Consider the following 25,711-nt stretch of genomic DNA (forward strand, 5'->3'; position numbering starts at 1 on the left):
TTGTGCTCCTCCATGCTCCTGCCCCCTCTCTCCACCACTGCTTGTCAGCCTCCGTGGTCACTTCCTGTTTATGTGAGCTGGGAACTCCCAGAGGAAATGCTGCTTCGTTCATCTTGGTGGCCCTGTACCCAGCATGGGGTACAGCACTTGGGGGGTGTTCAATAAATACTGGCTGGTGGACAGATGGGCGATGGACCAAGGAAAGAGCGGGAGCGTTCAAAGATGAGGCCAGGTGAGCTGAACAGCATAGGAGGCAGGAGGCCAAGACTGCCAGGACAGAGACCAAGGGCAGGGACGCTGAAGGGAGAGGCCCAACCTCCCCCAGAAAGAGGTGGGTTGTACCTGCCAGAGGGTGAGAAACTGGCTGGGACCAGCCAGGATATTTGGGGGTCAGTCCCCAACCCGTACCACCAGAGGATCCCAGACCCCAGGTGGCTTTGCCCACCCGTCCCTGCTGTCACTGAGCTGAGCCCAAGCCTCCTGCCAGCCAGGCCCACGGCACCTCACCGAGAACATCTTTCCTGTGCAGAAAGGACACTTTGCGCATGACGGCGATCCTCGTCTTCTCCAGCCCGTCCTTAGTCCCGCTCTTGGCAGCCTTCATGAGCTGGGTCATCTGAGCAAAGGCAGAGGGGCTCATCAGAGAAGCTGAGGGAGGCCCCAGGATGCCTGCCACCAAGGGCCACCAGCCCTACCCAGGCCTCCCAGCCGGAGCTGCACACATCAAGACCCCGGGGCCCATTCACTTCCAGGGAGGTGGCAGCAGAGACCAAGAGGGACAGCTAGGCAGTGGCGCCTGAGACATCCCGGGACAAGGTGAGAAGGGGCATTCGTTCCCTGGGGGATCACCCTGGAGGAACCCTCTTAATCGACAAGAAGGGGTCTTAACCCGATTGTCTCCCTTTGGGGAAAGACTCGAGGCCTGGACTGCCAGGCCTGGGTTCAGATCCCAGCCGTACCTCTTGGGACAAGTCACTTACTTAACCTCACTGAGCCTCAGTTTCCTTACTGAGATGTGCCAAGGTCTGTGAGGACTAACAGACGGAATCCAGGGAAGCATGCTGAACAGTAAAATGACCTGTACGTGTATCCGTGGTTACTTCAGGGGACGTGAGTGCACACCCCCATCCCATCTGCCAAACCCAAGTGAGGAACCCCTCCCTTGCCCCCCAAACAGCCAAATTTCTTACTGAGCCAAGGCCCGGGAAAGCGGGGGAAGGCTGAAGCGGCCACAGAGCAGAGCGCAGCTTCCCCTGTGCGGGGAGGGACCCGTGAACACCATGCAGCAAGCTAAGCAGAATGGCAGGCGTGCCCAGGAGGGGGAAGCCAGTGCCCTGAGCGCTGGAGGAGCCCAGGGCCTGCACACAGAGTGGCTGTCCCCTAAGTCATTCCTGCACCCCTCAGCCCTCAGGCCCCAGCCCCCAGCTCTCAGCCCCCAGCCCCGGCATCTTCCCCAACAGAACTTCCCCTGCAAGAACTTCCTACAATGATGCAAATACCCACTGGGGGTCCACCAGCTGCAAGTAACTCCTGGTACAACTAAGGACCCAAAGTCCTGATTATATTCCACTATAATTGATTTAAATTTAAATAGCCATGTGGCTGTCATAACAGCCAGTGCCGTTCTCAGAACACTCTCTCCTCCCTGAGGCTCTCTGCTGAAGGCAGGGAGCATGCCTCTGGGGGGCTCCGGTCTCTGCTCTCACTATCACCTTCCTCCAAACAAGCCCCTGGGGACCACTCCCCGCACTCCTTGGGCCTCTGGCTTGCAAAAAACCCACTGGGTGCTGGGCCTGGGGCACAGGGTGGTGGCTTTTCAGGAACAGTGCTGACTTTCTGGAAACAACCAGCAAGGGAAGGGGAAGTCCCCCGGGCCTCCCTGAATCTAAATGGCACAATTCTTCAGCAGTGATTCTTGGCCTCTTGGGATGGGTGTCGGTGGGGGGTCATAAACCCCCGTGATAATCTAAGGAGAAGGACAGATGACGACCCCAGAAACTGCACAAAGATGCTCATCCTCCTCTGGGGGGGGGTGGGTCACAACCTCCAGATTAGAAACCTCTGCTCTGAGCTCGGTTTCTTCCTGGCAGAAAGCCGAGGCAGGAAGCTGCCCTACAAACTCCCAAAGCGGTCTTCTCTTGGCATTTTCCTGGGCAAAAAAGAGCAACAAATGAACACCCCAGAAGATGTCCCTGAGTCAACCTGCCGCCTCCGCCCATCTTCACCATGCAGGGGCCAGGCCGGGGATCCGAGTCCAGGGTCCCAGCCAGGGCAAGAACCCCGGTGGAAGACTCTGCCCTTCACATGCTCCCCACTCCTCTTCGGGCCTTGGCCTTCTGAGAAGTGAAGCCCGCCCCCCTCGGGTCACAGGCCCCCCTGTGGCGCATCTATATAAGGGCCCTGCAAACTATAAAGTGTCTGTCCCCCTCCTCCTGGGAGGTCTCGGGTTCCAACGGAACGGGCAGTGGCCCAGGATGGAGACCACTCAGCTTGGGCATGCACAGACCCAGGTTTGAGTCCCAGCTCTGTCGCTGCGACTACCAGCCTGCTGATTCACTCACCGGCCTCACTGATGCCAAATGACAGCTGCCTCCCCGGGTGCCCTGGGGACAAAACAGTCAGGTGCACAGATAACAGGGGCCACCACCCACCGAGCGCAGCACGGAGCACCTTACAGATCTGAGCTCACTTAACCCTTCCTTCCATCCACCCTGGGGGCTGGTACTGTTAATGCCCCCATTTCACAGGTGAGGAAACCAAGGCTCAGAGAGGTCAAGAGGCCTGCCCAGGATCACACAGAGAGGAAGTGGTAGGACTGGGATTCAAAGCCAGGCCTGCAGGCCTTCAAAGTCCATAGCACATAGTAGGTGCTCGATTAAGGGAAGCCCCTGCTGTTGATGTCATCATGATCCAGAAGTCGGAGTCCCATCTGAGAAGAAGGTGCTGTGATTTCTCCTACAGATTTCCTTAGCCTGGATCTCTCTGAACAGCTCAGAGGGGCAGGAACATCCAGTGTCACTCAGTGATGCTCACATTTTTCAGAGTGTAACTGTCACCCACCGCCAGCGTTATCAAATTTGCAGATGCCTGGGCATTAGTCCAGACCTCCAGAATCAGCATCTCTGGGGATGAAGCTCAGCAGTCAGCGTGCCCCAAAGCACCCTGGTGATGCTGAAGGCCCTAGAGCGTGCAGACCCACCCAGGAATTCTGGCAGACCACTAAGGTTTCACTCAGAGAGAGGCAAGAACGTGGAAAGGAGCGTGCCCGTCCCGGCATGGATGTGAGATGCGGCCAGGCTCCCGTGCCGGGGCGGGCGCCAGGGGCTTGGGCCCCCCTCTGCAGGGCCCCAGCCAGGACATGGGGGGACAGACAGACAGTACCTTACAGTCGTACTTGTGCTTCAGCGCCTGCATGTCTCTCCCCCCAGCTCTTAAAGCCAAGATGTCTCTCTTAGTCCTGGCGCATCTCTCCTTTAGCCTAGTCAGGTCTGGAGAAAGCTGGAGCCCCCAAGCAGCCAGGCAGAAGGAGAGCAGGTGCGAGGAGCAGGTGGGATGGGAGGAGACAAACAGGACAACAGAGGAGAAAGGAGACCAGGTGAGGTGGGATGTGGGGCATGGGGAGGGCTCCCGCTGGGCATCAGCTCTGGCAGTGTCCCACCCCAACACACAGGCAGTGGGGACTGGGTCCTGGCTGCTGGGAGGACAGGAAGAGGGGACCAGCCAGGCCCCCCTCAGGGAAGGGGGACAGCGCTTGGAAGATAAGGACTGTGTCTCAGGCATCCCCTCATCCCAGGGGCCAGCATGGGGCTGGTAACATAGGAGGCTCTCAGCGAGTTTGTGAGATTGGATGGTGGGGGGGGGGGGGATGGATGGGCAGGATGGGTGGACAAATGCATAGGAAGATGGGTGAATGTATAAAGGGATGGTTGGACAGACAGATGGACAATAGAGGGATGGATGGGTGGATGGATGGATGGATGGATGGACAGATAAATGGATGCGTGAGCAAATGGATAAACTTAGCTGGATGACCGCAGAGCTGGGTAAATGGATGGGCAGGTGAACAGTAAGATGAATGACTAAAAAGCACAGCGGGACTGGTGGATGGATGGAAGCAATGCTGTGCTGGTAAATATTTAACACAGTGCTTCTCCAGGAGAAAGAGCCCTGCTTTATATTACCACAGTTTGAATACTCTTACCATGGCAAATTTCACACTACCAGTGTGACACCACTGAATGTGGAGTTGGGAAGAGAGTGTACAATTGGTTCCTAGATCTTGCGAGCTAGGAAGAGCCGGCTCTGGCACATCACTGGAGGAAGGAACGGGTTAATAGAGGGAGGGAACGCAGGCAACTGGATGGAAGGATGGGTAGCTGACTAGCTTACGTACTATCTGGGAAAATGGATTTATGGAGAGACAAACAGACATTCAAATGCATGAACTGTGTGAGCAATAGTGAATTTTGGTAAAGCATACAGAAAACCAAGACAGTACTAATTCCAGAGTAGACAAGTAGAGGGACCAAGAGCATGAACTCTGGAGGCAGGCAGGCCTACATTCAAATCACCACCCCCCGGCTCACTAGCTGGAAAAGTATCTTTACCTCTTTAAGGGACACCTTCCTCACTGGTAAAGTGGCCAGGACCATAACTACTACACAGAATTACTGAGATTAGATGGGCAATACATGCAGAGCCCAGGGCTTAGTAAGTGCTCAAAAAGTGGAAGCTGTTATTACACTACCTTACAAATTATAAGTGTTCAATATTTGTTGAATGGATGGATAGTTGGTCAGATAGATGGATGCATGGATGGATGGATGGATGGATACTTGGATGGATGGATAGATGGATGGATGGATGGATGGAAGGATGGATGGATGGATGGATACTTGGATGGATGGATGGATGGATGGATGGATGGATGGATGGATGGACAGATACTTGGATGGATGGATAGATGGGTGGATGGTTGGATGGATAGATGGATGGATGGATGGATGGTTGGATGGATGGATAGATGGATGGATGAATGGAAGCATGCATGCATGCAGAGAAGGATGATGTATTTTCTTTCAAATCAGATGTGATACTGAGTTGCAGCTCTACCACGTACTGGCTGTGTGACTCTAACCATATCATTTTGCCTCTCTAAGCTTCTGTCTTAGGTTCTCTGATCAATAAAATGACTTTTAATGCAAATAATACCAACCACTCTAGGATATTAGGAAAATCATATGAACTGCTTTGTAAACTGTACCACGCTAAGCAGATGCTCACTACTATTAATGCAAAGAAATAGCAGAACAGGGGTCCTTCTGAGAGTTACTCAGACTCCCCAAAACCATGAGAGTTTGGGGTTTATACTGAGTCCTGTTTCACTGTAAATTGACACAATAAAATCATAAAGGCTCTGGCTTTGTACTGCCCCTCGGCCTCTCTCAGGATTAGAAGAACCAGGATCAGAGGTCAACTACAGACTGGCCAGATCTGAGCACGGGAGTGAGCAAGGCTGAGGTCAGAGCTGGCGTTTCTGTCCAATGCCCTGGCCAACTGGATCATGGTAACCTCAATTATGAAGAGGTCACAGTGAGAAAAAGGAAAAGTCCAATGCAGCTCGTTCCACAACTGGAAAAAAAAAAAAAAAATCCCACTGACCATGGGTTGCAACCAGCAGGTACTTATTAACATAACAGGATCGGGCCCTTGCTTACATCTAGGTCAGGTGCTTCCGAGGAGGTCCCTCTGCAGACCCCTCAGTCACTTTCTTTGGCAAAAATCCACCTGCTGAGGGCTGACCTTCCAAGACCCCTGAAGGAGGGACTACACTACTTCTCTTGCAGAGAACTCGCCCCCCGTCAGACTCCAAGGATAGGGTCAAACACCACCAGATCTCTGCTGTCTGATGCCCCACAGCACACACAAGACACAGCCAAGCAACAGTGGCCCCAAACCATGCAGCCACTACAGTGCCAGGCATGGAAGCAAGTGGGCCCCAAGCAGCTCAGGAGGGAAGAGCACAGCGGACAAGGCTCAGTGGGGTGTCCAGGGCAGAGGTGGGTGCCAGAGGAAAGCCCCCCCATCTCCCTGGGAGCCTGTTGTTCAGGGAACAGGCAGGCCTTGGCCCATGGCCAGAGAAAACGTCCTCATGGTTAGAAATTCCAAGAACCCTGCCACATGGTTTCCTGCTGAGGAAGGGTCCGAAGCCCCTAGCTGGAGGGTCTGCAGGATAAGAGCTAACAGGCAGCCCCCAGAGACTCCTTCCCTGGGGCCCAGCCACAGTGAGGGCCAGCCCTGCATTTCTCTTCATGGCCCCTTGCATCCCCTGGGGTAAGAGCAAGCAGATGGCCAGCCCGACCCAAATCCTGAACCAGAGGCCCTGGGGGTGAGGCCCTGGTGTCTGCGATTTCCATCAGCTACCCTCGTGATCCTGATGCCTACGCCAGTCTGAGGACCAGCACTGGGGAGCCCAAATTCAGCATCTCCCTGCCTCCTGCCCTCTGAGAGCCGTCCATGGTTCCCTCCGGGTCCCCAGCAAGAAGGCAAGGGGCTGGCAAAGCCGCCGCGGGGGATAAGGAGGGACCGCCAGAGGCTGAGAACAAGGGCCAATCCGGGCCTCGAGCACCGCCTGCTTACAGTATCCCAAACCAAGCCGAGGGGCACGAGTCCGGCCCTCATCTTGGGAGGCTCCCCAGGGCCATGCTGGCTTCATAACCAGAGCCCTTTCTCCCCTAAGGCAGTAAACGCTACCCCTTCCCAGGACAGCAGAGGAACAGGACTATTCTTGAGCTTTCGCCTGGGCCATTACTCCAGCCTGGGACACCTTTCCCAGCCCCTCTGGCTTCTGCGCCAGAGACGCCCCCCTCTGACTCGCCCTATTAGATCCCACCCGTGCCAGGCATGTGGCCGTAGATACTTGGGCTCGTGTTTACAGAAAGGCATTTTGGGCTTCATTTTTGACAAACTGCTTCATATTTGATACCTCCTCCCAGACCGTAATGGTTGGCCAACTGGGTTGGGTCTTCCTGTTCCGGTGCACGCCTGCCCACACCCTCCGAAATTACTGGGCACACGGTGGGTGTGACAGACGCTTAACTTTATCCTAGCAAGACACCAAGGCCGCCTTCCGTGGCCCAGCCTATGGAGCCCCAGCCACGAGGCTGGGTTCAAGAGAGACGTGCTCAACTCCCAGGCTTCTCGGGAACTTGAGAAGCCCCGCCTGTGCTGAGGAAAGTCTAGCTGACGACTCTAAGTGTGGGAGCTGCTCTGGCCAGCATCCCCCCTCCAGAGGGGATCCCCAAACTCAGAAAGGGACAGGAGGCACTAGGCAAGACTCGGAGGTGCCCATAACCCCAGCCTTGTCCTGGGGCCCCTGCCTTCTCCCTGCACCACCTTTGGGTATCTGCCTGTCTGTGTCTTTTCAAAAGGAGGCTGATGGGACCCAGTCACCTCTGGTGGGGCAGGGCCTGCCTGTAAGAAGCTGTTCCCATTAAACCCCAAATCGCTAGAATCTGCTTTCTGGTGGCTTCTCTAGAACAAATGGGAGGAGCAGGCTGTCTCAGGAGGAAGCAGACAATCCATCCTCCTCTCAGCTTCCATGGCTCCCTCCATGAAACCAGCAGAATGAACCCTGTTCCAGGCAGAAACCAATGCATGAATGTCATTTTAAAAGACCTTGGAAAGAGGCCTTCTGGGCAATTGTGTCCAAACCATAGCAGCACCGCCCCCCTCCCGCTCACTTCCCCAGGGCAGAGGACTGTATGGTTCTAGGACTGGTCTCAGAATGCATCCTGGAGAGCAGGGAGACCTAGCTGACTTGATCTAAGTGCCAACTCTAATCAGTTGGCTGGGCTGCCTGAAGCCTATGCTGAGGATGACTCTGCAGCCGGTCCCTTGCCGGGTCCGCCATGGGAATGGGGTGGGGGAGCCCCTGGGCCAGGTATTAACCACGCCCATTCCAGGCTGACAGCTCTCCATGGTCAACCAGCAATGCTGGTGGATCATTTCCTATTTTCGGGATACCTGGGCCACCTCCTCTCTCACTGTACATTCCTGGGGGTCACTAACTGGATACGAATCTGAGGCCTGGCCCTCACCACCCTCCTTACCCAATCCCCCAGGGGGTTGCAGTGCCCTGGCTGGGGTGACAGATGCCCGCCCCCTTACCTTGGGCTGGAAGGACACTCGGTGCTTGGCAGGCTCTGCCTCTGGCTTGATCTCCTCCCCCGAGTCCTCACTGTAGCTCTCGAACTCACTGGAGCTCCAGCCTAGGTCCTCCGCCTCCCTGGGCCCTCCGTCCTGGTGCACATCCTCGTAGAGCAGGTTCCTCTCCACCCCTGAATGCCAAGGGACAGGGCAGTGAGTGGAGGTCCCCGTGCCAAGCCCACCAGACCCAATTTCTGATCCAGGCAGGCAGGTGGGGGATGGGAGGTGGTCGCGGTCAGGCCCTGGGGCTCCACCTCCGCTTCCTCGTCCATAAAACAGAGGGGATGACCACACAACATCCACCTGGTAAGTGAGGAGGACACGAGAAAATGTGGAAAGGCACAAGAAATGTGTCAGGCACACAAAAGGCTCCTTAATCCCTTCCCACTACTCCTCAGTATCCCTCTTCTGGGATCTGAGTGCTCATCCTGGGCCTTGGGGAATGTTTTAGTGGGAAACAAGACCCAGAACCACGTCCTGACTCTGGCCTTCAGCTCCAGCCCCAGCATCCTCAGGGGCAAAATAGAAATTGTCAGGAGCATTAAATGAGTGGGGGACCCCTCACCCCAAATCTGAGTTTCCCATGCCGGTTCAGGATGGTCCAGTAGGGGGCACGCCTGGCCCAGCGTCCAGGAGTGTTCCCTTGTCTTCCAAGGCCCCACCGGGGAAGTGAGGGACAAAGAGCTGAGAGTCCACTGGCCAGAAGGGACAGGACCCCCAAGGCCGGAGCACGCCCGTGGCCCCCGTTACATCTGGAGTGAGAGGCTGCTTCTCGGCAGGGGTGGAAAAGCCGCTGCCCAGGTAGGCCCAGCTCCACCCCAGAGACCTTGGGCTTCTCCCATCTCTCTGGGCTGCACTTCTTGGTCTGTCACCTGAAGAACTGAACTGCAGGCCCCACAAAAGTGAGGCCAGACCCCCAAAAGTGCACGAAGATGAACATGCTTTTGTCAAAACACAAGAAATATGGTACAAAGGGTTATAAAAAAATCTGCTCAGAACAGGGAGCTTTAGTTACTGGAGGGAGACCTCTGTGCAAGATGGTGATAATAATAAGCCAAAAGGTCAAGTAAATAAAATATGAACCGGAAGCTCTAGCAAAGAGCCTAGCACATGGCAGGCGCTCAGCAAAGAGCAGCTGGTCCTTGCTCATGGGGGCTCTGGGCGGGCCCGGGTGTCATCCCACTGACCCGGGGCCCCCACCTCCACCCCACACGAGAGCCAGGGAGTGGGGGCTCTGGGAGATTGTCACCCAAAGAACAAACAGACACACTGAGGCTTAGCTGGGGACTCGGGTCTCAGGATGAGGAGGGAGCATAAGGTTATTTTTAAGCAAAAGATAATAGTGATTAATGTCTCCAGGGACTGGAGCAGCTGGTGACCAGGCTGTGACCTTTACAAGGCTGGGCTGATTGTCTTATTACTACAGCGGAGGCCCCATGACCCATGAGCAAAGGGGCAGAGCCCAGTTCTTGGGGGTCCCTCTGAGCAGCCTCTCGAATGCCTACCTTGACATACCTCCAGGAGCCCCGGCCTCCCACCCACCTACACCTCCAGTGTGTGAGGTTTCCTGCTGGATTCTTTTTTTTTTTTTTTTTAGATTGATTGATTTATTTATTTAACAGAGAGAGAGAGAGAGAGAGAGAGAGAGAGAACACAAGCAGGCAGAGCAGCAGACAGAGTAGAGGGAGAAGCAGGCTCTCCGCCGAGCAGGGAGCCCAATGCGGGGCTCGATCCCAGAACTCTGGGATCACGACCTGAGCCGAAGGCAGAAGGCAGCCGCTTAACCGACTGAGCCACCCAGGCGCCCCATCCGGCTGGATTCTTAAGATCGGTCCGCAGGGAGAAAGGGGAACCCTCCTCCACTGTTGGTGGGAATGCAAGCTGGTGCAGCCACTCTGGAAAACAGTATGGAGGTTCCTCAAAAAGTTGAAAATAGAGCTACCATATGATCCAGCAATTGCACTACTGGGTATTTACCCCAAAGATACAAAAGTAGGGACCCGAAAGGCTACGTGCACCCCGATGTTTATAGCAGCAATGTCCACAATAGCCAAACTGTGGAAAGAGCCAAGATGTCCATCAACAGATGAATGGATAAAGAAGATGTGGTATATATATACAATGGAATATTATGCAGCCATCAAAAGGAATAAGATCTTGCCATTTGCAACGACGTGGATGGAACTGGAGGGTATTATGCTGAGCGAAATAAGTCAAACAGAGAAAGACATGTATCATATGACCTCACTGATATGAGGAATTCTTAATCTCAGGAAACAAACTGAGGGTTGCTGGAGTGGGGGGTGGGGTGGGAGGGATGGGGTGACTGGGTGATGGACACTGGGGAGGGTATGTGTTCTGGTAAGCGCTGTGAACTGTGCAAGACTGTTGAATCTCAGATCTGTACCTCTGAAACAAATAATGCAATATATGTTAAGAAAGAAAAAAAGTAGAAGAAGAATGTAGCAGGAGGGGAAGAATGAAGGGGGGGAAATCGGAGGGGGAGAAGAACCATGAGAGACGATGGACTCTGAAAAACAAACTGAGGGTTCTAGAGGGGAGGGGGTTGGGAGGATGGGTTAGCCTGGTGATGGGTATTGAGGAGGGCACGTTCTGCATGGAGCACTGGGTGTTATGCACAAACAATGAATCATGGAACACTATATCTAAAACTAATGATGTAATGTAGGGGGATTAACATAACAATAAAAAAATTAAAAAAAAAAAAAAAAAAAAAAAGATCGGTCCGCAGGGGGCAAGTAATCACCTCCTCATTAGAAAGACAAGAGAACAGGGGCCTGGAGAAGACACGTGGCTTGCCCAGGGTCAGACAGAGCAGGGAGAAAGGGCTGCAGACTCCTAGGCCAGGCTCCCTCCATTCACCACACTGCCTTCCACTGAGGCCTGCCAACCCCACCATCTCCCGGGCTCATTTAGAAATACTCTCTCCAGGGGCACCTGGGTAGCTCCGCTGGTTAAGCAACTGACTCTTGGCTTTGGCTCAGGTCATGATCTCAGAGTCCTGAGATCAAGCCCCACGTCGGGCTCTGCACTCAGGGCAAAGTCTGCTTGTCCCTCTCCCTCCCCCTCTGCCCACCCTGCCTTGCTTATACAAGCGCACTCTCTCTAAAATAAATAAATGAATGAATGAAGAAAGAAAGAAAGAAAAGAAATACTCTCTCCAGTGGAGAAAGTGCCACCAGATTCCTGAGCCTGGGCCAAATCCTCAGCCTTCAGGGGCCTCAGGCTTCACCAAGCTCTGTGCCCTAACCAATGGCAGACCTGGGACCTGAAGCCAGGGCTGTATGTGTGGCCTGCTCCTTGGCTCTTAACCTCTCTGAGAGCCCGCTGAGCCCCCATCTGTCCATGAAGGTCGGTGCTGGGTCCTGGCAGGTCTAACACCAACAGCACCCGTGTTTCCTGTGCAGTGTACCCACTGAGGGCCAGCCACAGCCTCATGGGACTCAACCCTCCCACAGCCCCGAGGGTCCTTGGTTTGAAGGCTCAGAGCTGACTGCCTGGCCACCTCCTTTTCACCACATTAGGGACAACTGCAGGATGGCATCTCAGTGTTCAGTGAAGACTGGGGCCAAGTGATGAGATGCTTGATTTGATTCGGGTGGGAAAAGAGCCCAACGGGGCGAAACAATGGGCTCCAAGCCACTCGGATCTCTGAGATCTGGGACCTTCCAACAAGACCCCACTGCCTCCCAGCGGTGTGCCCTTTCCCCTCCTCTGTCTGGATTCAAGTGAGCAACAAGCAGGGATGTTCCAAGCATCTCCGAGGCTTGCTAAAGGGATGGGCATATCGTCAGCCCACCTGTCCCTCTTCCTGGAATAGAGTCAGGAGTGTGGCTCTGAGGGCCCTGGGACCTTGTCATGTTGTCTGCATGTCTCTCCCATTGGACTATGCACAGTCCAAGGATGGTGATGGCCACCCCGTCAGACTAGAATCTCCTCAAAAACAGGCCGCGTGATCTGCAGCTGGTGGCTTAACCTCTCTGATGCCACCATCACCTGGAGCCATAAGCCCTGCCCTGCAGACCTCAAGGGGTTGACTGAACGGTGGGAGCAAATATGCGTCATCTGTCATAGGATGCCACGCAAAGCCTCCTGGGGTAGGGGAGAGAGCAGCGGACTTGGAGCCAGAATAACCAAGTTCAAATCCCAGCTCTGCCTCTAGTTTCCTTGTCCGTACAGTGGGGCCAGGATACCCCAGAGCGAAGTTTCTAAGTAGATTCTACTTACCCCACCCCACCCTGCTTCTCCCTACAGCCACAGTCTTCCTGCCTCCCGGGCCCAGAGCCGGGCGCAGGCTTTCCCCAATCCTCTCTGCGCCAGCGGTCAGGTTTAACAAGCTGTCCTTTTCCCCAGCAGCCCCGGGAAGCCCGGGCTGCCTCCCGGTTCTCCCCAGGCAGGAAATGGAGGCTTGGTGAGGTGAAATGACTGGCCCGGGCCCCCCGAGCCTGCGGGACCCCGCCCAGCCCCGGCCCGGCCTGGCCACGCCCCCAGCCGGCTCCAGCCGCTCCCGGGACGCCGGCGGTGGTTGGTGAAAGCCGGAGGGAGGGGCATGGCCGGGTGGGGCGGGGCAGCGAAATAGAAGGAGCAGACCCTCCCCGGGCCCCGCCCCCCCGCCCCCGCGGGACCCCCTGAAGGCCGCAGGGAAGCGCGGAGGAGGCGTACCGGGTTGATGGGCATCCAGGTTCTCGCACGGCACGTCGTCGTAAATCACATCTTCTTCCAGGGCGGGGAAAGTGAACCGGTCGACTGCGAGCGAGGGGAGAGGACAGGAGCGCTCAGGCGGCTGTGGCGCCCGGGCGGAGGCGGCTGCCGGGCTGACAGCAGGACTGCACCAGCTGGCCGCTCCCTCCCGCCGCCCCGCAGCCTGACTGCTCGGCCAGCAGCCCGCGCGGCCCGGCCCCTCGGGAGCCCCTGCCGGCGGCTCTCCCAGGACTCGGTTCCACTGCCTCTCCCCGCCCCCCAGCCCTGCGAGGCATCCTCCCAGTGAGGACGGCAGACCCCCCACCTGCCGCCCTGCCGCCCTGCCGCCCACAGGCCTGCCCATCTGGCTGACGCCGCAGCTGCTCTGGGCACCTGCGGGGAGCAGGAAGCAGACCCAGCACCTGTGCCCTGGGGCCCGGGAGCATCTTCAGCGGTCCAAACCCTCAGGACTACCCAAAAGGAGCTACCTCCCACCCAGAGGTGGACGGGGCAAAGCAGCCCTACTGATTACAGGGAAGGGGGGGGTGGGTTTGGAGAGTGGGGTTAAGGAGAGGGCCCCCAAAACGCAGCCAGCAGGGTCCTGACTGGTGAAAAATTCAGCAAATGAATACATCCCTCTGCCAACATTTTGCTGGGCGGGCAGTAAGCAGGGCAGGGCGCCCACTCTGGCCCCTCCTCCCCCGGTTAGCAGCTACCAGGATGTGCAAGTTAAAGAGGTCTCCCCTCAAAACCGTGTCCCCAAGCTCTGTCCTCTTTAGGGGTGTGCCCCCCAACACAGAGCTAGGGTTTGGAAAACCAGTCCCCACCCTGATGGGAGTCTGTCTTCACCCCATGTCTGAGAAGACATGGGACCAGATGGGCTCTGAAATCCCCACTGTGGTCCCAGGGCCCCAGAGCCCTGGCAAGCCTCACCCTCCACCCCGTCTTCCACCCCCATAGGGATCCTGCCTCCCACATGGCTCTGAGACCTGCTCACCTCTCTCCAGGTCCCTAGTTCTGGCCGTCAGCCTCACTCTCCTGGACAGCCTCCTCCCTGGGCTGCAGCCCATCCCGCCTTGTCTTACAGCTTTACCCCCACCCCACAGCGTCTCTGGCTCTCACAGTTCCCTGTTGCCTTCAGGAAAGCATGGCTGGGAGGCCCAGAAGGAGCTGGGGACACGGCAGCCTCACCTGGCCCCACTGACCCCTTGGGTGCTATCCTCCATCACACCACAGTTGCTGCTTCCCAGGGTGCCGGATGTCCCCTCTCCCCCCCGGGGGCTGGGGCTCAGGCTCCTGCCCAGGGGCCCCTGCATAGATGCTCTTTTCCTGACCCCTGCTCCCTCCTCTCTGCCTTCAGGACTCATGGGTTCCCCCCCACCCCACCCCCGGCACCTGGCCTTCTGCAAGGTAACTGCCTATGTGGCTGGTTCTGCTCCTAGAAGGACCTCACCTTGAGCACTAGGGCACTCCACTGCCAGCCCATCTGCCCTGCTGTAGGAGCTTCTGAGTATTTGAGGAACAGATAAACGGTCAAATACATGATCAACTCCTGGACCATGGCTCTCATCAGGCAACAAACGGGGGCAACTCCCAAGCATGGGCAGTGAGGATGACCCCGTGGCACATGCAAGCCCACAGCAGCCCTCTGGGCCTGAAGGAGGGGCTCTGAGGTTATCCCAGTGCCACCCTCCTGGGGTGGGGCTGGGGGGCACTTACTCCGGCGGGAGCTCTTCCGTTTCCAGCTGGAGCGCCGGACCCCGGAGAGAGCAGCATCCACCGCATCCCCGTTGCTCACCACTGGTGGCACCCTGTGGGCCAAAAAACAGTGTCAGTGAGCCAGCAGGGAAAGGGATGGTGCAGCTGAGCAGGGAGGGACAGGACAGCGGGCTCCGCGAAGCCTCTGGTAGCCCCGCACGAGGGGGGCAGGGCACATGAGGCGCAAGGGTGGGCGGAGGGCCAGGAGCCACTTGCCCCCAAACCCCTGAGTCAGGAGGGCTGGGGAGGCCATGGCTGGGCTGGCCTTGAACAAGCCCCTTCCCCTCTCAGTTTCTCCATCTTTAGAAAGCACCAGAAGACCACAGTGATGAGGATCAGGGGCCTTCCCCGCAAGGGCGCCCATCCTTCTTCCAGGTCAGACTCAGTGGGCTCTCCATCTCCCATTCTCCCACTTGCAAAATGGGGGCAAGGGTTGGAGGACCCCTGCCCCCTGTGAGAAACAAGGTCATGCAAAGCTTCACTAGACCAGACACGGGAGGCAGAGCTTCATGCCCCCGACACGTGAGGATGGGCTAGACCTACAGGCCGGCTTCCCAGGGGCAGAGACTCAAAGGGAAAACTAGCGAGGCGGCTCACACCAGCTCCACCAAGCGGTCAAGTGAATTATCTGCAGCGGCATCACACAGACATCCCGCACTCTGGCAGGATGGGCCGCTCTCCTCCACATCACTGTAACCCCACACCCACAACCCCAGTCTGAACATGGGAAGAGGGCCAGACAACCCCAGACAGTCTACAAACCCCTGCTGTTGCTCCCCAACACTCCCAAGATCATGCAAAGCCAGGGAAGACTGCAAAACTGTCACCGAACGGGCTAAACAAAAGATCCCAGAACAGAAAAGGGTGTAAGAAGAAAAGCTGGTGGAATCCGGAGAAAGCCTGGAGTTCAGGGGATGGTAGTGGGCCCAGCCTGCTTTCTCAGTTTTGAGAAACGTTCCGTGGTCACGTAAGATGTGAACCACGGGGAAAACTGGCTGTTGGGTATACGGAACTCCTGACAACTTTTCTGTCCATCTAAAGTTATTCCAGAATGAATGTTGATTTTTTTTTTAAGTCCAGCCTCAAAAAAATCAAAGGCCACACCTGCCAAGCCAGAGGGGAGACACTTGTAATGGTCCAAGACAGCAGCAACTGCTGCCAAGAATTCTCTGGAACGTCCCAGCACCCGAGCCCCGGGAGGAGGGGGAGAGGCATCACCAGGATGGTGCAGGAAGCAGGGAAGGAGGAGGAGGTGGGGAGCACCTCCCCTGAGCAGCCGAGACGACGTGGATCCTGCATCCTCCTCGCCCGCAGGCGCTGGGCCAGAGGAACCTGCCCGAGATCACACCGCCAGAGTGGGAGAGCCAGGCCAAGGAGCCAGCCTGCCTGGCCCCCGCGTGGCCTCCTCCGACCGCAGCGCAGGTGGTAGAGCACGGAGAGTGTCTGTGCCGGCCCCTGAGCCGCATGTGGCTACTGTGCACTTGGAATGTGACGTGTGGAAGTTCATTACTGGAACTCATGTGACTAAGGAACTTCATTTAATTTTCAAGAGCCACCTGTGGCTAGTGGCCACGCACATGAGTGCCCGTCTAGGGGCCCTACACCACTGGAGGAGCAAATCTCCACCCACTAGAGACAGGGCGGGGCTAGAGCGGGAGGGCGTGGGGGGCTGAAGGGAGCCGCCTGAGCTCACATCCCTAACAACAGCTTCCCTGGGCCCCCACCACCGCAAGCCCTGGACATCTTGAAGGTGCTGAATCCAGCCGCTGAGACAGAACCAAGCCATTCCAGCCCAAGTCGACATGAGCTCGGCAGTTGGGTTGGAAAGAGTCCCAACCACAGGCTCTCTTTGCTCTGATAGGTCACCCATGACGATCGGGGACCATTACAAAGCACCTGTTGCTTGCTGCCTGTTTTGCTTTGTATTTTCAGATTTCGAGTCACAGGAACGCATACGAGGCAGGTACTGTTATCCTCATCCCACTGATGGAGGAACAAAGACTCAGTTCTACTTAGCCAGGGTCGCTCACTCAGTGCAGCAGAAGGAGATGGGACCTATGGCCCAGACTGTCTGCCTACAAAGTTTGTCTTCTTCCAGCCAGACCACTTGGAAGGAGGGAAGTGGCATTTAAATATTCAACTACATCATATATTTGCTGTGTCATAAGGCCACTGAACCTCGCTTGGCTATTCAGACATCCTTCTTTTTAAAGGGAAGGAGAGAAATAGCACTGGGAATAAACAAGTTCAAGTCTCTGTCCAAGAGAAATCCTAACAGCCAGCCCCAAGGCTGCGGTGCGGTTCAACCAGAGAACACCCGAGAAGGCCCTGGGTAAACTCTGAAGGTGACATCAAGAGGCAGTGAGTATTTTTGGGGGAGGTTAGGCAGCTTTAGAAGGGATCTGGAAATAATTTATGATGTACTAAAAGCCGGGAGTGGCTGAAATATGAGCCTCCAGGCTAAGCATCACCAAAACACAGTGAAGTTATTTGTTAATTTTATTTACGTAATTTAATTTTAAATAGCCACATGTGGCTAATGGCCACCGTAAGAGGACAGTGTAGATCTAAGCCACCTACACAATTAGAGAAGCTAGTCTGGGTCCTGGGCTGGGGAGTGGGAATCTTACAGCCGAGAGAAATCACCTTCATGCCTGCCCCCTCCGCCTCCATGGCTGAGGCAAACAGAGACTGGGAGCGCCAAGGGCGGGAAACGGCCAGTGCCAATGGGTGGACAGGTCTTCCCAGGCTCAGCTGGAGACCAGCACCCACCCATGCCCTTCCCCTGGCTGGTACCTACTCTGGACCCTGTGCCATGCTGAATGCTTGAGGAAGGCCCCGTGAGCACAAGTGCATGTATTATCGTGACCATTTTATAGACGAAAAAACAGAGGTCCAGAATAGGAAAGTGCCAGCAGGTCGCAGAGCTGCAATTTGCCTGCAAAGTCCTGCTCTGGACACCAGCTCCGCTGCCCCCACCCCCCCGCCCCCGGACTGCAGCAGGTGTCCTCCCGGCAGACAGACGAGAGGCTGGGGGGGCCTCCTCCTTGCCCCTTCCCACCGCCCAGCGAGGCCACCGCCCCACTCCACAGCCACCCAGAGGGCAGCCTCTCCCAGCTGCTGCCTGGCCACAATTCTCTCTGAGAGCAAACACTCCTTCGGGGGCCTCCCCAAAGCTTCCGGATAACCAAAGGGCCATAAAAAGCAGTAAGAGGCCATTTATCTCATGCTTATCTGAGCTTCCTGCACTTTCAGAGCCTCTCAGCTCATACCTGAGAAAAAGGCCCGCCACTAAGATGACACCAGTCTCATAAGGTGAGCCCACTCCCTCAGAATGCAGAGGCAAGGAGCCAAGTCCGCAGAGAAGAGCAGAGAACGGGGAGTTCGCTGAAAGCTAGTGGGCGGGAGACAGAAGCAAGTACGCCCCCTGGCCCCCCAACACCGGTGTCCACTGTCCACCAGACTGAGGTCAAGCACTCTAGAAGGCCACCGTGCAGCTCCAAGCGCCTTCTGTGCCCACCTCCTCGCTCTCCAGGGAAAAGCCAGGGACGAGAGGGGAGTGAGCGCCCTGTGACAGCAGGGACCGCTCCGTCCTGGCCGCCCTGTTCCGTTAGCCCCAGCAACCGGGCCCACACTCAGTGATGACCGATGCCCACCCTGGCCTGTGTGAGATGAAAGCTCCACTCCAGAGAATGGCAGTGTCCCCAGCCCTGCAGCTGCTGGTCCAGGCCCCAGTTTCTCAGTGAATCTCTCTGGATGGCAAATTCCACAGGGTCCCTTTCCCAGGGGCTACACGGTGGGGAAGACCCCCCAAACTCTAACGGCCTGAGGATTCCTGGCAGGCTGGGCTCGTGCCCCTGTGCACATGCACCCGTAAACCCTCATGCACACACGGGGCATCCCAGGGCCTTTTCCAGGACAAGGTATGAAAAACGCAAAGGAGGAAAGAATCCCATCTTTGAGGAAGAGAAAGGACCAGAATCAGGCCTGGACAGCGGGGCCTGCCCAGGACGGTCCTACCCAGAGCGTCACCCCTCCAGAAATCTACCACCACCCCCCATTGCCACTATCCCTACATCCAAGAGACACAAAAGAAAGACAAAAATATGAAACCCTGATTAACCCCACTGCCAGATGTCTTTTCAGCCCTGGCCACTTTCCAGTTTACGTAACACGTGAAGGCTGGAAGGGCCTTAAAGATCATCTGGTCAGATGGCTCGAAGCAGCTGCATCCGCTATCACCCGGGAAGCTCCCAGCAGGTACGGGCCAGGGCCCCTGCCCCGCAATTCTGAGCTGGTGGTCTGGGAGGCCAGGCACCAGTGTCTCTACACTCCCTGCTGCCGCCCCTGTGCGGCCAGGGTCGAGAGGGCCAGGCTCAGGGATTGAGGGGTGAAGGCTTCGCTCCTGAGGCAACAGACGGGGGACAACACCACAGTTCTGCCACTTGGCTCTGCATGCCAGGACAGCTGCTGTGGAGTGGGGCGAACAGCGGCTTCTGCTCCCTGCGGTGAGGATTAACGAGATAACTTACCTGTGAAATGGGGCAACAAGGCCTCCCTCCCAGGGCGCTGGTAAGGAGGAATTCAAGAAAGCACGGAAATACGTGGCAAGGGGTCTGGTGCTTGATATGTGCTCCTGGTATGTTCCTTCCCCTCCATCCCTGCTCCAGTTACAGGGTCCCAGACCGGACAGGGGTCACACGGCAGCGCCCCCAGCCTGCACACATGCGCCTCCTCACAGCCCTAGCCCGGCCGGCTGCCCCCTACAGAAGGGTGCCAGGACGCAGTCCGTCTGTCCTGTGCCACCCCCTACATGGTCACAAACCCACTTCCTGAGTGGGTAGTGAGGAGACGCCAGGGGAAGTCTGGGGAGGGCCCCCCGACTTGCTATCCACTGCACAGTCCTCACTGTGGGGCGAGCGTCAAGGCCCCCGGGGGACGCCCTCTGGACACACAGCTGCGGATGCCCACCCGGACCCCGCCTCCGGCCTTCTGCTCCAGGGTACGCACACCTCCCTGACACTGGAGGGCCCTGGGCTCGGCGGTCAGGTCAGATGGTGGCCGGCACCGCACCCCGCACTAATCAAGAGCCATGTGGGGTGATGAACAAGATACAGGCTCTCACTGGAAAATGCTCACGATCTGCAATGAGGGCAGAAAACGAGCCATGAAACAGCATGTGCGCTAAAACCACAGTTCTATTAAAAAAAGGATGTATACCTGCAGACCTGCTCAGCCCAGAAGCCGGGCAGGGATGCACGGTCGTGGGATTGAAGCTCGAGTTAGTCTGTCATCTTCTGTACTTTCTAATTTTTCTACAACATGTGTGCCTATTATAAGAAAGAAGAAGAGAAAGGACACACATCTCTGGAAACGTTAAGCAGAGTGCTGGCCAACGTGGGTCCTGCGCGCCCTGGGGTCACCCCAGACACACGAGCACCCTTTGGGGACAGCGACGGAGAGCAGCTCTCTGGCCGGGCATCCAATCCCTGGGTCTCATTTCCTCCCCCGATGGCTTCCGCAGCTGGTCCGTCTCCCACTTTACAGGGAGGAAGTGGAGGGTTAGGCAGATAAGGGGGTCCTGGGTCTCAGAGCTCAGATCAGAGCTCCACCAGATCTGTGTGGCAGACCTCAGCGGGTTAAACACCAGTTCTGGAAGCCGAGCCGGCTGGGTTCAGCCTCTCCTCAACTCTGTGGCGACAGGCGGCTGATGCCAGGTTCCCTCTGACCTGGTTCCACATCCGTAAAATGGGCATTATCATAGTGCCCGCCTCTGAGGGTGTCGTGAGGATGAACGAGATAAGGCAGGTAGAACTTGTAGAACGGGGCCGGGCCCACGAAAATGACACAGCCAGGCACAAAATGGCGGTGCCCCTCCCCCAAGGGCAGGGACCGTCTGCCTGGGTCACTGCGGGGCCTGGAGCATCAGAGGTACTCCAAAAGGTGTGTAGGATGGAATAACAGAGGACGGAGGTCAAAGGCAGGGGGTTCCCAGCCAGCCAGCGGACTACTGGCCAAGGGCGGCCCGGCACCATCCTGGGAGGGCCGGGAGGGTTGCAGGGGAGGCAAACAGAGCCCTGCCCTCTGGCTGTGAGCTCAGGCGCCACCAGCCCTGGGCCAGGGGCTGTGCCCCTCTGGGTCTGCACAGTGGGACCGATAATAATGCCCTCTTTCCAGCTGTGTTAGTCTCCTTCCTGCTGTTGTGACAAATCCCCAAAACACAGATGTACTATCTTACAGTTGTAGAGATCAGACGTCTAAAATGGGTTTCACTAGGGTAAAAGCAAGGTGTTAGCAGGGCTCTGCTCTTCTGGGGGCGCTGGAGAGAAGCCATTCCCTTCGCTTTTTTCAGCCTCTGGAAGCAGTCTGTATCCCTTGGCTTACGGCCCCTCCTCCATCTCCAAAGCCATCAATGTGGCATCTTTGGATCTCTCTCTGACGTGGGCCCTCCTGCCTGTCTCATAAGGACCCTCGTGATTCCACTGGGCCCACCTGGAGAATCCAGGAGAATCTCCCCATCTCAGATCCTTAACTTTAATCTGCCAAATCCCTTTTCCCCAGAAGATAACATGTTCCCAGGTGCTGGGGATTAGGACATGGCATTCTCCTGCCCACCGCAGCTGTGAGAACCACAGTGATGTGTGGGGAAAGGACCACATAAACTATAAAGTCCTGCACATGTAAACTATTAGTAGTGGGCCTTCTTTGTGCCAGGCCCTAGGGATGAGGGATGGATAAGGCCGCGTCCTATGGCTGCAGAGACCCAGGGCTGGACTTCACGAGATTCCAGACCGGGGCACTCAATGCAACAAATGGGCACATGGGTACCTTCCTCAGGAGAGACTGTGTGGCTTTCAGACTGGGTACTTTTGTGCTGGTCCTTTTATACTGCGATCCAAAGGCCATAGCTCAGATGTGGAAACCCCTCGTAGCCAGGGTTGGAGAGGAAAGAAAAACAAAAACAAAAAAAAAATACAGCGTTTCCAATTTCCGGACAAGCAAAGAGCCAGAGAGAGAGGCCTCTAATGTTGAAGGGCCTGGTCCCCATAATCCTCTTATGAGGGAATCCACTGGGGGGGAGCTGATCTCTGCCAGGCCTCGGGTCCCACATGGACCCCTCAGGACAGGACACAGGAGGCCGGAAATGCTCTGATTTGCAGAAACAGTGAGATTAAAGGCAAGCCTGGGATTACAAACAACTCCACACTGGGGCTCAGCAATCTGGAAAGCCCTGAGTAACAACCCAGTGACTGACTTTGCCAGGGAGAACTTCCCCCGAGGCTGTCTGTCTGTCCAGCTGTCCCCCCCAAGACCTCAGAAGCCACAGGCCCTCTAGCACCCTGTTTCTATTCTGTTCGAATGCTGCTTTCCTGAGCCGGGCCTGGCCCTCCCAGTACCTGACGTGTCCAGGGAGGATGGGGCTTCTCGGCACTTCCAGGAATCCAGCTGCCCAACTGCTTCCCCAGAGTCCAGGCCCAAGTAAGAGACTCTGACCAGTCCATCTTGTCTGGATACCCAGGATGGGGCAGGACAGGTACCTCCCGGAAGCCAATAAGAATCCCTGCGGCCCAGACAGGAGCCAGAAGCCTGACCCAGCAGGAAATACTAAGGCTGCAGGGGGCCCCATGGGGGTGGCAGCAAAACTGGGCAGGAAAAGCAAACAACTCCAGAGGGGGCCGGTGCCCTCAGAGGGAAGAGGTGCGGGCCTGAGTCCAGGGAAAACACAGGAAGCCAGCGACCCACACGCCCTTGTTCCAGCAACCACTGGTGCTCTGGGCAGCTTCTTCAGCTAGACGCCCCCAGGGAGAGCGCAGGGTGCTTGAGCGCATGCGCTTCCAAGTCCACCAGGCATGGCCAACCCCACAGGTTCCAGCCGACGGCTGTGGGGGCCCACGGGCCACGCTCCAGCCCCACAAATTCTCGGCTGAGCCACTTCAACTCCAGCCTCGGGTCCTCTTCGAAAAAGTGGGCAAGACCAATCACCCCATCTCCTAGGGCTGCGGTGCTGGGAGAGGAGATCACATGCGTGGAGCACTTAGCATTGGTGGGACAGGCCACCCGGCCACTCGGAGCCTGCCTCCCTCCGGCCTCCATCCCGGCCCCTGTCGGAGCCAGACTCAGAGCCCAGGTTCCGAGACCCCATTTCCACACTGTTCCTCCTTCTCCTCCTCTTCATGGAGACACTGAAAGTTGCCTCCTGTGCCCGTCATTCATGCAACACGATGCCTTCAGTACTCCCCCCGGGGGCAGTGTGCTAAGCCGTGAGGACCCAGCAGCAAACGTAAGACCCCACTCCCCCACCCTAAACACCCACGTCCCAGGCCTGTAAGAGGGGGTTGGGGGGGACACACCTTCACATCCTTCCCCCAGAGGGGAGGGGGCTGCTTTTACTCTGCTCCCATTTTATGGGAAGGGGCCTCGCCCAGAATCACATGCTGTGGCCACTCTGCTTGGCTCCCCAGGTGGGGTCTCCGGAACCAACTGTTTACAAACTACTCTCCTAATAACTAGGAGGCAAAGGTAAATCTCTTAGCAGGCAAAATGCTCACACCAGTAAACACACACACAGTCAGATCATCCATATGCAGCCGGCCACACCCCACCACCACCCCCACCATGAGCCAAAGTCTGAGGTTCTCAGTCCGGACCTGGAGTCCCCAGCACATCCCTGGAGGGCTGTGCTGTGGTCAAACACCCAGCCCCCAGGTGCAGAAGCCTGCAAGAAAGGAGACTGACTATCCCCATGTCACTGATCAGAAGTGAGGCTCGGGACAGGAAGCCACTTGCTCAAAGATGCACAGCTAATGCAGAGAAAGACTTGAAGCCAGCTCCATGTGGCTCGGAGCCCAAATTCCCAGGTGTCCCAGGACGCAGACTCCAGCCCTCACTTCCACACTACGCTCCTGCCTGGCGGCTCACCAGCAGGGATGTGGGATGAGGACTGGCCCTGCTTCCCTGCCTAGCTGGGGGTGAGTACCCTGAGGGGGGTGAGGTCACCCGGGGGCTGCAGCTCTGCCAGGATCTGGGCAGTTATTCTAACTCTGTCGTCAAGAGTCCCCAGAGGCCAGGTAGGCAGCCAGGCAAAGCCCAGGGCCATTTCCAAACCTCTGGGCAGGGGCCATGGAGGAAATGCAGGGAGATTTGGTGAAATGTCCTCCACTGGGTGGTTTGCTTTTTCAAAGCAGTGTTTGCTTAGTGACTACCTTTAGGAAAGTCTAAAAAAAAGGAAAGCAATTTTTTTCCCCTTTCTCTTGGATAACAAGGAGAAGGATGGTGATCTGAATGGATTCTTCTCCCCGAGGATTCCAGAGTGGTAAATCACCACCCAGGGAAGGCGCTGGAACTGAAGTAAACAGAGATCTGGAAGGGAGGGTGCAGCTGGGAGCACACAGAGAGCACTGGATGAGGAGTCCGAGGCTGCCAGCATCTCACAGTGTGGCCTTGGACAAGTCCTGCTCCCAATCTCCGCATCTGTGAAACTAAGGGCAGGCCGGGAGGCCCCTGAGGACCCCTGCCAGGATCCAATGTTGGCCCAGTTAGGGAACTCAAAAGTGACATTTATTCAAGCCAGATGTTGGCGAGACCCACCCAGCAACCCAGGCCCAGCCCGAGAGGTAGAGGCTCCGAGCACATAGTCTCCGTCCCTCCCGCCCCATCACTGGAAACACCCAGCCGGGACAGGACAGGGAGCATATCTGGCACATCCTTCAACCAGCATCTCCTAATCCACAGGATGCTCTAGACGGTATTACTTCCATCGTACAAACAGGGAAACTGGGGCTCAGAGAGGTTCCCAGGCAGCCCAAAGCCACCCAGCTAAGTGGGGATTTGAACCTCCAGAGCTCACTCCCTGGTGCTGCCAAGAGATGGTGTTCGAGGGGGCTGGGGCTGCCCCAGGGCGAGCCTGAGGACAGGTAAATGGGCAGTGGGTTCAAGGCAGAGGCTGGGCCCCTCTCCTGGAAACACTCTCTGAGCTACTTGACCAGCGGGCTGATGATAACAACATGGTATACGGCCCTAGCTCTCTGGGCCACCAGTCACCACCTCAGCACTGCACCAGCCCCAGCCAGACACCCAGTCTGGCCTCCAGGAATTACAGGGAGAAGCTGGGCAGGAACGGGCCGGGCTGCCGAGATCCTGACCCTGAGTGGGCAATGGGGTTCTCCAGGAGGGTGGCCTTGAGGCTTGTGGTGCGCTTGCTCACGGCCCACTCCCCTTCCCAGCCCCCTGCTTCTGCCAGTAGCTTCCTCCAGTAACCGCTCCTCCCCGAGCCTCCCCTCTCCCTGAGCTCTCTGCCTGGGCCCCTTCCCATCGGTGTCCCAGTTCCCTGAGCATTCTTCTCTGGGCCATTCTCCTGTGTCTGCATCCCCCACTAGACTGAATTTCTGGCTAGCTTCCTTCCTGGCCCACCCTGGAGGGCTCTAAACCCTGGGAGATGAGAACTCCCCTGCACAGGTGCATGGCCGCTGATTCATTTCAGGTCCCCAACCAGGGAGGAGAGGCCGATCCCTACCTCTGGCCCAGCAGAAACCCTCCCAGGGCCCACCCACTCCGGATGGCAAATACAGGGACTCCTGCCCTTGAATCCAGATCTGTCTTGGCTCCAGGGGCCCAGGGAGGGAAGCTGCATCTCTGAGCTCTCCAGCTGGGTGACACCCGCTTGAGAATCAGGCCCCCTGGCTCTGCACACCAAGAGACAAAGGAAGACCCCTCCCCCTGCCAGAGTGGCCAGGATTTAAAGCCAGGACCCCAGGGCCTAGATCCACCACTAAGGATTCCCCTAGAGGAGGACTCTCTAAGCACCCAGGTCCCCAAAGCCAGGCAGCAAGCAGCGGTGAGCAAACCCCAAGAGGCCTCTGCTTTTATGGCCCCCAAGCCCCAGATGTGCAGCTCACCCCCGAGCTGCTTGGGAAGCCACAGAGGGGAACGGCTGATGGATCCCCAGCCAAAGTCCGAGCGGTCCTGGGCACAGCACCACCCTCCCCCACACCTCCTGCCCAGTGTCTCCTCTTTCTCCAACCACCAAAGCAAAGGAACAAGGCTC

At 56.9% G+C, this 25,711-nt stretch overlaps 1 protein-coding gene across 7 annotated transcripts in view; it reads right to left on the bottom strand.

Moving 5' to 3' along the window:
• The window catches only part of ARHGEF10L (Rho guanine nucleotide exchange factor 10 like), a 144,190-nt gene that overhangs the window by 76,047 nt on the left and 42,432 nt on the right, over positions 1–25,711 (bottom strand). For 4 of the 7 annotated variants that reach the window (XM_078073740.1, XM_078073739.1, XM_078073742.1 and 1 more), the window contains exons 5-9: positions 14,629–14,720; positions 12,892–12,975; positions 8,170–8,339; positions 3,382–3,498; positions 508–616 (exon numbers count right to left, since the gene is read on the bottom strand). In XM_078073740.1, coding sequence (XP_077929866.1) covers positions 508–616; positions 3,382–3,498; positions 8,170–8,339; positions 12,892–12,975; positions 14,629–14,720 — 572 coding nt within the window. The remainder of the gene's footprint in view (positions 1–507; positions 617–3,381; positions 3,499–8,169; positions 8,340–12,891; positions 12,976–14,628; positions 14,721–25,711) is intronic. The other 3 variants (XM_078073745.1, XM_078073744.1, XM_078073743.1) reach the window with 1 other exon arrangement.

Source organism: Halichoerus grypus, chromosome 5 (assembly GCF_964656455.1).
Source record: "Halichoerus grypus chromosome 5, mHalGry1.hap1.1, whole genome shotgun sequence".
Classification (NCBI taxonomy): Eukaryota; Metazoa; Chordata; class Mammalia; order Carnivora; family Phocidae; genus Halichoerus; species Halichoerus grypus.